Here is a 15,100-nt window from a genome sequence, read left to right on the forward strand (position 1 = left end):
GTGAGAAGCTGCAGAACTGAAAAGAGATGCACAGACTGGCGAGGTGTCCGACCCCTCCACTTTACAGCTGGGGACAAAATAAGCCTGGAGATGTCAGATGACCTGGCCAAACTCATACCCTAATGTTCAAAAGCAGGACCTCAAGTGTATTTTTAAGTTCTTCTTAGAAAATAAATTGCTTATGCTGCGATGAATGGCCACATTCAATTTATTTTAGTTTGCAGAACTATGCCATCGTTATGGAGGATCAGATTACTGCCTGTGATTCTGAGAATCCGAATCCCAGATAACAACACCCTCTATATTCAGGGTGGAAAAGATTAAACAGGTCATAGAACTATTAGAAAAAATCCTTTTAATCAAATACAAAGCAATCTATGACTCTTATAGAAATGACTTGCTTGATATCAAAAGGCAAATTTTTTTGCCAGGAGATTAAATTAATGATTAATTAACTTCGCTACAAAAAGCACTTCAAAAGCACCTAATTAAAATTTCAGGATAATCCTGAACACTGGCAGTAGCCAGTGATGATTTAGCAAAGCTGGCCACCTTCACCCGCAGGGCAGGGATCAGCATGGAGGACGCGGCAGGCCGGCGAGGCTCCTCTCTGCCCGCTGTGCCTGGCCTCTGGTACCACAGGGTGCTCTGGGCCCTCTCTGCACCTTCATGCAGGGTTCTGTTACCCCGGACTTGTTCCCACCACGTCTGCTTGCACACACTCTGCTCCAGTCCTCCGGTCTACTTCACATGTCACCATCTGGGACAGCTTAATGTCCTGGAACCAGCCCTGAGCTTCCCGAACTGCAGTCTGCAGGTGTTTCCCTATGGGCTGAATGAATTCCATGTCCCACACTTGTGCCCTCTGCTATTCTCAAGCGCACAGACACGCTATTATGATGAACATCTGAGTACTGCGTCGTGACACTTTCACCCACAAGCCTTGCCCCAGCAATGGCAGCTGTCGAAAGCAGTGAGCAAAGGGATGTCACCTAAAAAGCTGGGGCTCAAGGGACGGAACCTGTACGTTTTGGAACCTCAGGCAAGTTCCTTCATGTCTGCCTCAGTTTTCTTATCTGCGAAGTGGGGACCATACAAGCAATTATTTCCTGGGGTTATGGGAAGAATTAAATGAGTTTACTCTTTTCAAAGTGCTTTGAATGGACGTAGCTCTTCAGAAGCACTCGGGAACTCTGCTAGCTCCTCCTGCACTGTCGGCATTATCACCCTTGGTAAGCCCCTGAGACTAAAGGAGACCCTCCCTGGGTGGTACCCATACAGTTTTTTGAAGCTGAGATGGAATCTGCATGCTGCCTGGGAACCTCTGCCTTTCTCCCCACCCCTCTTACAGCATCTATCGACTCTTTTCCTCTGTCTCAGTATCTGTGAGGTGCTTTCTGTCTGCTACTACTTGCAAAATAATGTTGTCTTCTTTGAGTCCTCACAGCCCTTGTGCTCTGCAGAAGCACAATAAATGCCTACTGAATGGGCTGTGAAGCAGAACTAATAAAGCCCCATGGCTTTGCTTCCGAGAGTCATGTGGGAGGAAATGAAGAGATCACTACTTAATACCCCCGAAGCTTTTTCTGAAATCCAAAGCACTTTGTCAATGCACCCTTTAGTTCCCTTCCTTGTTCGAAAGGTAGGGAGCCAGAGACTAGCTTAGAATGTTGCTTGGTTACATTACTGACATCCCACTTTAAAAAGACTTGATCATTGCTTCCTTTCAAGCTTTCTTTCAGGAAACCACTAACAGTCCAGGGCAGGATCTTTTCCCATTCTATCAGGATACCTGGGAGCCACAGAGGTTTAACCAGGAGAGAATGGTTTAACTCCAGCCACAAGAATGGCCACAGCCAAGCCCTTCTGGCCCCTAGAGAACAAAATTTTGGCACCGGAGCTGGTGCCGGAGGTTTTAAATTCTGCAGAGTGTTTTGACATAGAGTAGACTCCTGATCAGTTGTGCTCGTGGAGTATCGAGGCCTGGGTAACAACACACAGAAGGCACTGGCGTGACCCGGAAAGCATCACGTGAACAGACACAGACATCACACGCTTGGGGCGGTTATGCCTCTAATCTCCTCTCAGTAGGACCTATTTCAAAAGCCCTGAAGCAAACTGGGCTGTGGTAGGAAAGGGTCTGAACTGCAGAAATTAATTTACCCAGCTGACAATCTCTTGTTAGAGTGCAAGGCTGGGGAGCAGAAGAACAGAGCTTCCATGCACTTTGAAAGCTCCCTCGCCTTGCGCAGAAGACATTAGTACACATTTTTAATTGAGGGAATGAGTGACAACCTGTGAACTGACTGGCTAAAAAGACTGTTAATAAACAATCACAGCCGGGCGTAGTGGCGCACGCCTGTAATCCCAGCACTCGGGAGGCTGAGGCAGGAGGACTGTTGTGAGTTTGAGGCCAGCCTGGGCTACAAAGTGAGCTCAAGGCCAGCCTGAACTGCACAGTGAGACCCTGTCTCAAAAAGACAAAAAATAAAATAAAATAAAATAAACAATCACAGATGAGCCGTCAAGCTCTTCCTCTGAAGTGACATTAGGTATAGTGCATTTATTGGGTCATGTTGGCCTACACAGAAAGGGGAACCATAGAACTTATCCTATAGGATCCTATGAAGCCAACTAAGGCCTCTTGTATGGGAATAGGTAAACTCATTTTGTTTGGCTTTGTTTTGCTTTGCTTTGCTCTGCTTTGCTTTGCTTTGCTAGTCAACAGCCAGACAGTAAATATTTTTTACTTTGTACTCAATAAGTTTGTGACTGAGGTTCCAACTACTCCATTCTGATGTTATTGCACAAAAGCAGCTATAGACAATATATAAATGAATGAGGATGGCTGTATTCTAGCAAAACATTATTTACAAAATCAGGTGGTGGCTTTGACCTCAGGGCCGCAATTTCCCCACCACACTCTTTTGAATCTTTGATTTCAGAGCATGACACTAAGGCAAACAGAACTTGACTGAGGTCCTCAAGTATAGAAAAATACTTAATGTTGGAGTTGGGGCTAGAAATCTGGATTTATGGATGCTCAGCAAAATTTATAGGCTTTCCTGTCAGAGTTATTCAATGGTCCAACCATTCCCTGGGAGTGTCTATATGCCAGGCGTAGTCCTAGGTCCTGGATATATACTTGAGTAAACCAGGGCAGCTGGGCTCTGCCTTTCAGAGCTTCCTGCAGAAGGAGGCAGGTAGAAGCTGTCCTCGTTCTGTATAAACTGGGTGTGATGGTGCACACGTGGAATCCCAGGACTCTGGGACACTGAGGTGAGAAGATTGTAAGTTTGAGCCAAGCCCTGGAAACTTAGTAAGACCCTGTCTCAAAGTAAAAAATAATAAGAATAATAAGACTGAAGATTTAGTTCAGTGGAAAAACCCTAGGTTCAATCCCCAATGTGGAAAAAAATTTAATATACTAAATCCTACAGGGAGGGCAGGGCAGGCAGCATCCCAATACACAGGTGCTGCCACAAGGCATAAAGCAGCTTCCTCCACCCTGTGTGCACAACACTTCCATGGAAAGGTCTGGATCAGTGATGGTGAACCTTTTAGAGCTTTTAATAGTAACAAAAACCCCACTGTAGCATGTGGGCCATAGGCTCACCACCTCTGGTCTAGGCCCTTTGTAGTACCTATGGCATGTTCCTATTTTAAATGTTATCTCTCCTCCCAATTTCCTCAGTTTACTTCTTCTGTGAAACTATGTATTGTTTTGCTTCAGTATCTGTGGGCAATTGGGTCCAAGACCCAGCCCCCACCCCACCTCCAAGGATACCAAAATCCAAGGATGCTCCAGTTCCTGATATAAAATGGTAAATGTTTTGCATATAAACTATGCACATCCATCTGTATCCTCCATATACTTTAAGTCATCTCTAGATTACTTATAATACCTAATAAAAGCTAAATGCTATGTAAGTGCAGTAGTTCTTATACTGCATTGTTTAGGGAATCTCAAAAAAGAAATCTGAATGTGCGCAGTATGATTTTTTTCAATATTCTCAATCTACACTTTCTTGAACACACAAATACAGACAAGCCAACTGTACTCTAACTATGTGTGGCTCCCTAAACATACAGCTTTTATAATTAGTAGGAGCACGGATGATCTCCACTGACCTTTGATCTTTCCAATTAAAAAGTTCTTTGAGTTCACAATCTGATCCATGTCTGAACGAATTGTTCCTTCCAGGCCCTTTGTCAGGGTTCTGCATTCCTCCTTCAAGGCACTTAATCCTTCTGAGACTTGGTGCTGAACCAGGTTGTAGGCTTCTTCCAGGAGCTGCAACGGGAGTCACATGGGAATCGTGGCTGCTTGTGTGCAAGTCCCTCACAGAGTGAAGGGGAAGGGGAGGGCTCACCACAGCCTCCCCTAACATAAACAAAACCCCGCATGCACTTGAGTTTTCTTTTAAAGTTCAAGTCTGTTTGGATTAGTTCTTATATAAGTGAGATTAAGCAGGCTTGATATAGACATTTCTCCACCCAGAGAAGGGATTATTTAACAGGAACAATAAATGCTCTAAAAAGCACAGCGAAGAGAATGTTCATCTGGAGAAGCACGGCCGGAGAGCAGTCTTACCACTTACCCCAAACCAAGCCCTCTTCCTGTCATTTTTCTTGCCCTTCATTTTAGGCAGCAGGTCTGTCTGAAGGGTTGGCAGGAGCTCCTCCATCACCAAGTTACTCAGGACCTGGAGAGAGGAGAACCCCAAAGCTGGTCAGCTGACAATGGCTAAGTCCAAGCACCAGGCCGACTAGAGATCTCACAATGGCCGTCTCTTCCCTGGGCTATGTGAACTCTATTAAGTTAAGAGTTTTGTGTGTGCACATGTGTGTGTATGTGTGTGTGCATGTGTGTGTTGGGAATTAAACCCAGGGCCTCTACCACCAAGCTACACCCAGGCTTAATTTAATTGTTTAACCCTGGTTCTGAGGCCACAGAAATCTCAACTGAGACAATCTTGGAGGGTAAACATTCCTAAACAGTCACAAAGAACAGAGACATCTGCTGACGTGTTTCCACTGCTGTCTCCCCAGTGGAAAGAACAAATTTTTCAAATTCAAAGTTTTCATGCTCAAACTAGAAGGACCTAGTGCATTTAGGATACAAGCGGAGATTTCAATAATGGCTAAGGGTTTCGGTAGCAAAGTTATGTAGAGAGTCAAGCTTGCTTTTGATGGCTTCAGTCCTAGTCAGTATCCGCTGGAACTATCATTCTTCCTCAAACCCCGTCATTATCTAACTGTGTACATTCCTATTTTCTTATATCACTGAAAGCTCTAAAATCTTTGCCATCACTGCTCTACAGTATTTAGAAAACAAAGGTAGGAGTAGTGTAAAGAAGAAAAGATGTGAACAGCCCACCTGGACTGATCAAAACCCAAGCACCCGTGCATCCTCCTGTCCGGCATGTACATCCCACAGTCACCACCACGGCCAAAAGAAAGTCTGAAGGGAATGCTGTCTCCAAAGCCACAGCCCAAGCCTCAAAGGCCCGCTGAGAAGGAAGAGAAGGTGCCCAAAGAGGAAAAAGGAATAGCTAGTGCCAGCAAGAGCGGAAGCAACTGACAGAAAATGAAGATGCCCAAATGGACCACACAGAAAGCTGAAGGGGCTGAGCAGCCCCAGTGGAGAATATGCAGCTTTAGTGGCCGTGGACTTCTGGTGACAGAAATACTAATGCTATGACATTTTATAAACTACAGAATTTTGTCTTACTTTTTTATAGCTATGTGGTTAGCACACGGAGTACTTTACTGTTGCTCTGGGGAGGGGGCGTATTTCACTAATCTACCTCTCCAAAGCTGGATGGCTACGGGGGAAAACACCTCTTCCTTCTAGTTTTGAAGTATCTTTTCTCAGCTCCCAGCAGGACGGATTCCCTGACAATGACTCACACAGCTACCTCAGCACAAACACCTTGCGGTATGGACAAACATTATCCTCTCTGTGTGCCTTCAGCACACAGTTAATTGTCTTAAGCCCAGAGACCTGCTGGATCTCGTCCACCCAAAACTGGTTACCAGTGTGTCAGGCAGGCTGGACTTGCCAGTGATGTCAGTAGGATGACACTCCTCAAGAGAGCAATGGTTCCTTTTCTTGTCAGTGGGTCTTCAGACAGATAATTCCGCCACTTTCATTTCCTAAAAGCCGGGGTTGGCTTGGGGAAAGTTGTTCAGTGTGAAATGTTAACCTTCACTCTAAATTCTCTCTGTTCATAACATCAAATGAAGACTTCACTAGGTTTTACAGTGAAGCCTTTCTGGTTTTCAGAGTCCATTGAAGAAGGGGGTTTCAAAGTTATGGGGTACTGTTAATCATCAGTCCATGTTCTGCTGGAAATATTATGATTGTTTATGAAAAATAGCTTTAATAAAGCTAGATAGAGCTTTTTTATAAAGGGAAGAAAAAGGGAAGAACAAATGCTTTGGAACAATTGGACATTTGCAAGTTATCTGTCTAAACTTCTCAGGGTGTTTTTAAAAGCTGTCTTCCTAAATATCTTCTAAAATTTTGCTCAGATCAATGAAGACTTTTCTATTAAATCTGGGCAGTGTTCTACAAGTCCACCCATTAACACAGGCCTTTCCTTCTTCACCGCTGCGCCCTGCCTTGGAACACCTCAGGCTTCAGCAGAAGGCTGTGGGCTAAGATTTACAGAAGGGCAAGAGCAGTGTTAGGACTGGAAGCAGGATGGAAAGTAGTGAATCCCTCGAGACATCTGTTTATGCAATTTAAATAATATTTATTTAAAATAACTGACTTCCTTATTCTCACTTGTCAGAAAAATTCAAATTATACTTTGGGAATTAAGGAAGACTTTTTCTGAGGCCGCTGGCCAGCCTCATGGTAGTGGGAATACTTGTGGGAATACTCATGAGCTCACTGGACCTTGCTCTAACCAGTGCTCCTGTGGTGGGGTGAAGCATGCTAGCGGATCTGAACGGGCACTCTTCCAGGGGGCAGGCGAGCAAGCTGTCCAACCTCGCTGTGTCTCTGGGTTCCTGGGAGAGCTGGCGGCTCAGCCTGGTGCTGCCGGTGGGGCTCCTGTCACCTGTACTGCGGCTCTGCCTAGAGTGATGAAGATTGTACCGGGAACAGGATTTCTGCCAGCCCTGATAATTCATGATGGAGATGTGTTTACCTTCCTCAGCTGTTCTCTGGAAGCAGCCAACAGATTAATCACGGTTTTCTAATGAATTTAGGAGAAACAATGTGCAAATTCCATGGAAATCTGCAGGTCCAACAACTAGATTCAATAAGCAATTAGTAGTCCGTGGGCCCCACCCTGGTCAGCGGGGGTACACTCTCATTTGGAACATGATGCCCAAGATTTGCCCACGTGTAGCTTGAAGAGAAGGGACTGAGAAGGCTAGAGACTAAAGCCAGAGCTTACAAGTAACGGGCAATACTATCTGGGTTGAAAAGCATTAAACTCAAGAATCATAATCATTGTCTCAATTCATTCTTTGGCAGAGATTGGTTTGAATTATAGCATGAGTGGGAAAAGATTTAAAAAGATACACATGTTATATACAAAGGCCAAAGAAAAAGAAAGTTCCATTTGGGTGGGCTTATTACAGTTTTCTTCTAGTTTTTCCCATACAATGCTCCAAGAAATTTGGTTCTATTTTACAACTTAGAGAGTTGAAAGAAAGTTTGTCTGGGAAGAAACAGCGTGTGGGAATGTATTGGAAGGGTGGTGAGCGAGCTGCCCTCCCTCCCAAGGCAGGCCCCACGTCTAGGCAGGCTGTTAGCCCTTGGCCCTGGTGTTAACTGAAGGACTGCTGGTGAAAGAATCTACTTAAAGAGGGTCGAAACTCAAGATCAGTCAACAGAAGGCCGTTCTGGTGGGAATGGACAAGACCTACAGGACCTACACTTTTCTCGTCTTGAAACTGCTGAGTTCTGTGGGAACTATGAGCTCTTGTCTCAACCATCTGCCTAATTTAAAGGTGAATAATAAATACACCAAAGAACGGTAGATATTTTATATCTTGCAGAGGGCTTCCCACGTGATCTTGTTTGATACACTTATATTGACAAGTAGAAAATATGTGGATGCTTTTACTCATATATAAACATTTTCACCTTAACAGTCTGGCAGGCGAGTTATTCTGAGATACTGCTTTGCCTGGACCCTTGCCTAAAATAATCATCACCACAAGGGCTGCCGCATTTGCTGTATGAGTCATTACTGTGAAGAGAATAATGTGAGAAGGCTGAGAATCTTCTGAGTATAGGCCCCCAAAGTAGAAAAGACTAAGACAGTGTTATGATTAAGTTGGTAGCAGACAGGAAGGGAAAAATGCAAATAAACTCAGTGCTTAAAATTTAATTTAAAAAAAATCATACTCTGAAATTCAGTTATGCTGTGTCATTTTCTGTAGCTACTAGAAAACTTCTTTGGACTCTAAACTCTTTCTATGCAGGATAATGCTGCCTCGCTATTCTGCTCTGTGTACAGAGCTCGTGGAGAACCTTCCTTATCCGGAAACACACGAACACGTTAGAAGCCATTTCTTTTGACCAAGCCTCTCTAAGCTGGTTCAAAATGTATTTCAGTCACAAACTGGCTTGTAACTTCAGTCAAACTCTCTGAATGTTCTTTTTCTCACTTAGTGAGTGCTACACAAATAATCCTGAAATGTCCCTCTGGAGTTCACTCTACGAGTCTAGGATTTCCCCAAAGATACTCAGATTCCTGGTGGAGCAAAATGTCTTGCTCATCACTTGATGATTCTTGCACTGATAGAGCTGTTTCCTGTTTCTTGTTGTCATTCTCTTTTGTTTCTCACAGTATTTCTATATTGCAAAATTAATAGCTTAACTAATGCTTTATGATAGCCTAATGTGCATAGACTCTGTATATACACACACGTGTGCACACGCATATGGCTGCCTTGTCGTCTTGGTGCTTTCTGTGAACGCCTGGCCTCAACACAAGAGCAAGAGATGAGTCATTTAGGTGTCTTGCACCCGACAGCACTTAGCATTTATCAACCCAAAGGAAAGATAGTAGAAACAAAAGAAAACACACGAAAAAATCAATATCCAACCCCTCAGAAAGCAATAATTAAGTAGCTATTTTCAATGGCATCAGGAATGAATGTGAGCTGACCTAAGATTCAAGAAAAAAATTCAGCAAGTTCCTTAGCTGAACTCATGCAGATAATTAAACACATAAGTCAATATAGCCCATGGGTGTTGATCTTCCAGTGAATCAAGAGACAGAATCATATCACTTCCTTTGCCTTGTCTACTTGACATGCGACCCTAAAACTACCAGCTTCACAGGGCAGGAACTTATCTTGTCCATCTCTGGATCACTATCACCCAGCAGGGCCTGGACATAGTAGGTGCTCAATAAATAGTTCCTGAATGAAAAAAAAAAAAAAAAGGGCAACTTGCCTCTTACATGTCTCCCTCAGTTTTCTCATTTATAAAACAAATAATAACTGCCCTCCCTGACTTACACGATTGTTAAGACAGAGAAGTTGCTCTCTACATTAAATGTCATTTTAATATTGGTCTACATCTTAAATATCTATTCAATATTAAATATGTTGGCTTATACAACAAACCAATCAGTGTTAAATGCTCCACCCTCCCCTTCTTATGTTTTTTTTTTTTTTAACCTCATACTTACAAATGGCTATGCTTCCCCAAATGCTAGTTACTGACAACTGCTTAAAGTTCTGGAATACGTCTCAGGTTGGGAAATTAAATCAATTCAGATATATCAAAAAAGAGAAGATCCTGGTTCATGCAGCACAATGATAATGATAAAGAACAGATCCATCATCATCAGATAATATTTGGCTTTAGTTGTTTAATGACCACACAGAGGCTAAGAAACCATTTGGCATCTTTCAAATATTGTTCCCTCATGAAAAAAAAAATTCCAGCAGATCCCCAAAGACACACTGTAGAAGATGCAAGAAATGAATGAATGTGAGCCCATAACTACATAATGCCCACACTCAGCCTCCTCTCGGCTGAATCAGCCGTGTGACTGGTATCAGAATGCAGGCTGGGGTCACAGCACGGAACAGGCTCCTTTAGGATTATGCAACACTGTCCCCAAGACCACACCCACCAGCGTGCTCAGGGCGTGATCAGCATTTCATCCAGATCGTGGGAAATTATAGTGGTCCACCGAGGACGGAAAACTAGAAATGGTAAATGAAGCATATAGAAAACTAGCTGGTGATGTTTAAAGGGTTTTCTATTCATTAGTTCATTTGTATGTTACTCAGTAAAGAAATGCTACCGCCAAAAATACTGCCGTCTACTACTTCAATAACATCCCATTAATTCTCACAACTCTGCGTGGTAAACTTTATTATTTCTACTTTTGCCATGGGAGTAATCTGAGACGAAAAGAGACTAAATAATTTGCAAGATCTAAATGGAGGTCTGATAACCCCAATGCCCCTAACACACTGCACTGTACCTCACGACTCACATTTGCTTCCAATCTGAATCACGAGATCATAGAGGTAGCCTCTAAAAGGGGCTGAGGTGGGAGGAAAGGGAATCAGTGCCTTCCACTGTTGCTGTTGTGCTTCAGGTTACCCTGTATCGCCTGCTCTGGTGCTCCTTGTACGGGGTTTCCCAAAGCTTGCTGACCAAACGCTTCAAGACAATAAGAGAGATGGTCTTTGATTCTGTATCTTTCATTCTTGCAACTTTTTCTCATCATGTATTAAGATGACCCTGCGCTCCTACGGCCCGGAAGGAGACAGGATCCAAACTTCTGAGCCCCATGTTACCTGGATTTCATCTCCAGTGATCATTTCCCATGAGCCATAATGACCCTTCTCCTGTCGGAAGAATTGCACAGCTTCTAAAAACGCTTGGGCTTCAAATGTCGTCTGCTTCATGTAATCTGAAGGGAAGAGGAAGGGCAGTAAGCCAAGTGAAATGCTCTGTTTTGTATTTTTCCATAGTTCTTTAAGTGTAATAATTCAGAGACCTAGTATTATCTGCAGCGGTGGTGGCAAACCCATGGCATGCGTGCTGCAGGCTGTTTGTATCACCGAAAATTCTAAAAGGTTCCCCATCACTGATCTACAGCAAGGCATGAAACAAAAAATCTAAACAAGTACTTGAGTTGAAGTTCATCTTCAGGTATACATCCCATTACCTGCTCACCATCTTAGCTGATTACCTTTGTCAGTCCCTGTAATAAAGGTTAGTACTAGAAACAAGTTCATCTCCCTTTCTTTTTCTTATACATGTTTCCCTCTCTCTTTCCACATCCCCACTAACTTTATGCTACCAACTGTAACATTTCCCTCACACAAGCCATCCGGTAACAGGACCTTTTGTGAAAACTTTAATTTCTTTGTGACCTTATACCAGATACCTGTCAAAAGGACATCACGTAGTGTGCTAATTTTTGCAACAAAAGACAATTATTGCAAACCTCACCCATTTCATAGAGACCTAACAAAAACTCCTGAAGAGAGTATTACCATCATTCCCATTTTACAGATGAGGAGACTGAAGCACAAAAGGGTGAATTAATTGCCTACCGTCATATACAGTAACTAGTGCGTGGCAGAGCCAGGGTGAGAACTCAGGCAATCTGACTTTAAGCCTGCTTCTAACCATTGCAATGCACTGCCTCACTTACTAGTTTATAGTTTGTCTTTCCAAAAATATTGGGCTTTCTATAATGTTTTATCTGAGAAGTAATATCCCATAATAAAAGAATAAATATCCAGTGGTGGGATTTTGGATATGAAGGACAGAACTGGGACCTAATGGCTTTCCCAAATTCCACAATCATTCCACTCTTGTGTCTTCCTTTCCAACACATATAACTACCTCTTGGAGGACACAGTAATAATACAATCATAGAAATCTTAGTGGGGAAATGAATTTAAAAATAATCTAACTGGGATCAGGGATATTAGCTCAGTGGCAGAGCCTGTGGTTGGCTTGCATGAAGCCCTGGATCTGATCCCAACATCACAAAGAAAGATAGGAAGGAAGGAAGGGAAGAAGGAAAGAAAGAACTGAATCAAATAGTAAAGAAACAAATCTTAGAAAGGAGAAATGAAGTGAGTGAAGGACAAATTTAAGGCCTTTCCCACTACAGGGCACAGAGTATTTTTTTTTTTTCAGTACTGGGAATTGAACCTAAGGCTGTCACACTGAGCTGCATCCCCAACCCATTTTTTTGTTTTTTTATTTTGAGACAAGGTCTCAGTAAGCTACTAACTTGCCAAGGCTAGGCTCAAACTTGTGACAAGGATGTCTTGTCCGTAGGAGGTAATCTGCATAGGATGATATTAGACCAGTCAACTGAAGGCACTGAGTCACAGGGGGTGCCACCATAGATTTAAACAATGAGATTACACAGCCAAGGACTACATGATACAGGGGACTGAGCAGAGCTAAGAGAGAATCAATATGCTCTGAAAGGCAACAGTCAATAGCTTGTGGATAGAACTGTTAAGTTTTGCTTACTAGATTACAAGCCTCAGGAACTTGCAGAGGGATAAATACAACTCAGGGCACAACCTCTACAAGAGTTCAAACAAAATTCTCCACAGTGAAGATACTACAAAGTCCAGAAACTCCACTTTCCAAAATGTGGACCACGAACTGACATTTCTAGTATCAATGCAGAGATTTAGTCAAAATAAAGAAGCCAGAAAAAGGGCATGTCCTAAGCATCAAGTTTTCAAACCAAAGTACTTTGTACCTTGTAATTTTTCTTGGCTCAATAACTGATCTAGCGTTTAACCTCAGAGGTTTGGAAAACAAAAAGTTAAGATCTTGCTATAAAACTGACAACACCATCGGTAGTGTTTTCCCCACAAGGGGATCACAATATGTGCTCAGGACACTGGGAAGGGTTTTGCCAAATGAGATGGAAACTGTAATTACTACATTGCAATTCAAGATTGAGTCATGTGCTCTTATTTTTAACAGCTGTTTTCATTTCCAACCTAAGGAAAGAAGGAGATGGAAGAAAATGTGGTACTGTATTTGGATGGAGTGAATATGGCCAGACCTGCCTGCCAGCCAAGGAAAAAAGTTTTAAATGCTTCAAGTCCTTACAAAAACCATAACTTTTTAATATTTCTTCCCCCACTGACCTCAGAAACTGGAGGAGGTATTTTACATCCTGTCTATTCTCTTCTAGATCTATATGAAAGCAAACAAGGACATTTGCACTGATGGTGGCTCGGCCAATGATCTTTGGAAAGAAAAAATAACTGTAGAAATGGGAGGATCTAATCTACTGATTCATCATTAGATTTTCAGCTTATAAATCAATTAAATAAATTTATCTATACAAAACTTTTAGAACAGATCTGCCACAGGGCAGGTTGCTTTAGGAGTATTTGTCCTTATGGTTAGGAACAAAATTCAAGAGCAATTGCCTTATCACTAAGCAAATAAAAAACAAAGGTCTGTTTTCTTTAAAAAAAAAACATTACAATAGTAAAATGATCTTCATTTTCCTTAAGTTATTTGCAAAGGCATTTGAACTCAGGCAGCATGTACAGGTGTTACAGAGGAATCAGATTCCCAAATTATTGGATCACCTTCCTACTGGAGTTCTCAAGGGAACAAACTCCAGGCTCACAGTCTCCCTCTCATGCCAACAAACAGATTGAGAGATCAGCTCAAGGGTCCCCAGAATCACCGCTGGTTTGGATCTTTAAGCTGTCTCCTTGCAAGCAGACTTAGAAAATGGCAAGTATCAATCTCAAGTCTCTTTTTCAACCTGTAATATGACAGGTGCACTGAAAGCAACTTAGACAACATTAAGTTCAGCTCCCTCATTTTATGAGAGAGGAAACTGGGGCAAAAACATGGTTAATTTTTTCTTTAGCTGAAGGTCACACAGCTGGTCAGCACCAGAGCCAAGAGTTGAAAAAGTGGCTCTGGCATGTCATAAGCAGCCTTGGCATTCATGCTGACTTAAGTCATAGACTATGGGAGTTGGACGTGATCTTAAAGGTCACCTACCTCTAGCTTTTGCTCCATGCTGGGATCTTACAGAATCCCAGGCAAACACTCATTTGGCCTTGGTTTGAATATTTCTAACAACAGACAGCTCATGACTTAATGAAATCGTTCTTTCCATCACTGAACTACTCTAATTATTTGAATGTTTTTCCTTCTGCTGAGCCAAAATCTATTTCCATAAGTTCTCTCATTAATCCCATTTTCCCTTTAACACCAAAATGTACAAGTTTACTCCTCTTCCATATAGGAACTTCGAAGCAACAGTAATCAGCTGGACATACTTAATTTTTGTTTAACTAATCAACAGACAACGTATCTTTGGGGTCTTTCTAAATTTGGCCCTCCTTTTTCTTTCCTTTCTGCAGTGATCCATTCTAACTTGTTAACATCTTTTTTTAAAGTTGGTATATTGCCTGACTAACACAAGTCACACAAAGAAGAAAGATTACTTTCCTTTTTCTGATTTTCCAACCCCTTTTTAATTACAACCATATCACGCTGCTGACTCATATCTTTCCTGCAGTCCTTTAAAATTCCTACACCTTTTTCATATAAAACTCTTGCCTCTCTGAACCTGTGTTTCTCCTTTTGACTCTAAAGGACAGATTTGAACATTATCCCTATTAAATTACTTCGTGTAATGAGACTGATCAGCCAAAGCTTGGTATAAAGGCTTTTGAAAATTGTAATTCTGTCTCCTAACCCCTTTTCACCTTGGTATCACTAGAAAACTGGCTAAGTTTATCTTCCGTGTTTCTCTCCACTCACTGATAAAACATTCACCAGGGGCCGGGTATATAGCTCAGTGGCATAAGCGCTTGTCTGGCAAGCCTGAGGTCATGAGTTCAATTCCCAGTACAAAAAAAAAAAAAAAATCACCAGGATCAGAGGCACAGAGAACTCTGGGAAACTAAGCATTTTAGAAGACATGTGACAAATACATCCTGGCCATTCACTCAACAACCATATCTCCAGGACTGAGCAATGTCTAGGAATGCACCGTTCTCCTTAGTCGCTCCCTATTTCTTCATCCATGCAGCTGCATGGAAAACTCACATTTGGAAGACATGATTAAGGATTCTGCAAGGA

The 15,100-nt window shown here is 42.3% G+C and overlaps 1 protein-coding gene across 1 annotated transcript in view; it reads right to left on the reverse strand.

Annotated features, from left to right (window-relative positions):
* Positions 1 to 15,100, reverse strand: part of Fam129a (family with sequence similarity 129, member A) — an 85,878-nt gene that overhangs the window by 17,378 nt on the left and 53,400 nt on the right. Inside the window, exons 6-8 of the mRNA XM_013521626.1 lie at positions 10,792 to 10,907; positions 4,602 to 4,706; positions 4,132 to 4,294 (exon numbers count right to left, since the gene is read on the reverse strand). Of these exons, the coding sequence (XP_013377080.1) occupies positions 4,132 to 4,294; positions 4,602 to 4,706; positions 10,792 to 10,907 (384 nt within the window). The remainder of the gene's footprint in view (positions 1 to 4,131; positions 4,295 to 4,601; positions 4,707 to 10,791; positions 10,908 to 15,100) is intronic.

Source organism: Chinchilla lanigera, unplaced genomic scaffold (genome assembly GCF_000276665.1).
Source record: "Chinchilla lanigera isolate Chin_1 unplaced genomic scaffold, ChiLan1.0 scaffold00005, whole genome shotgun sequence".
NCBI lineage: Eukaryota > Metazoa > Chordata > Mammalia > Rodentia > Chinchillidae > Chinchilla > Chinchilla lanigera.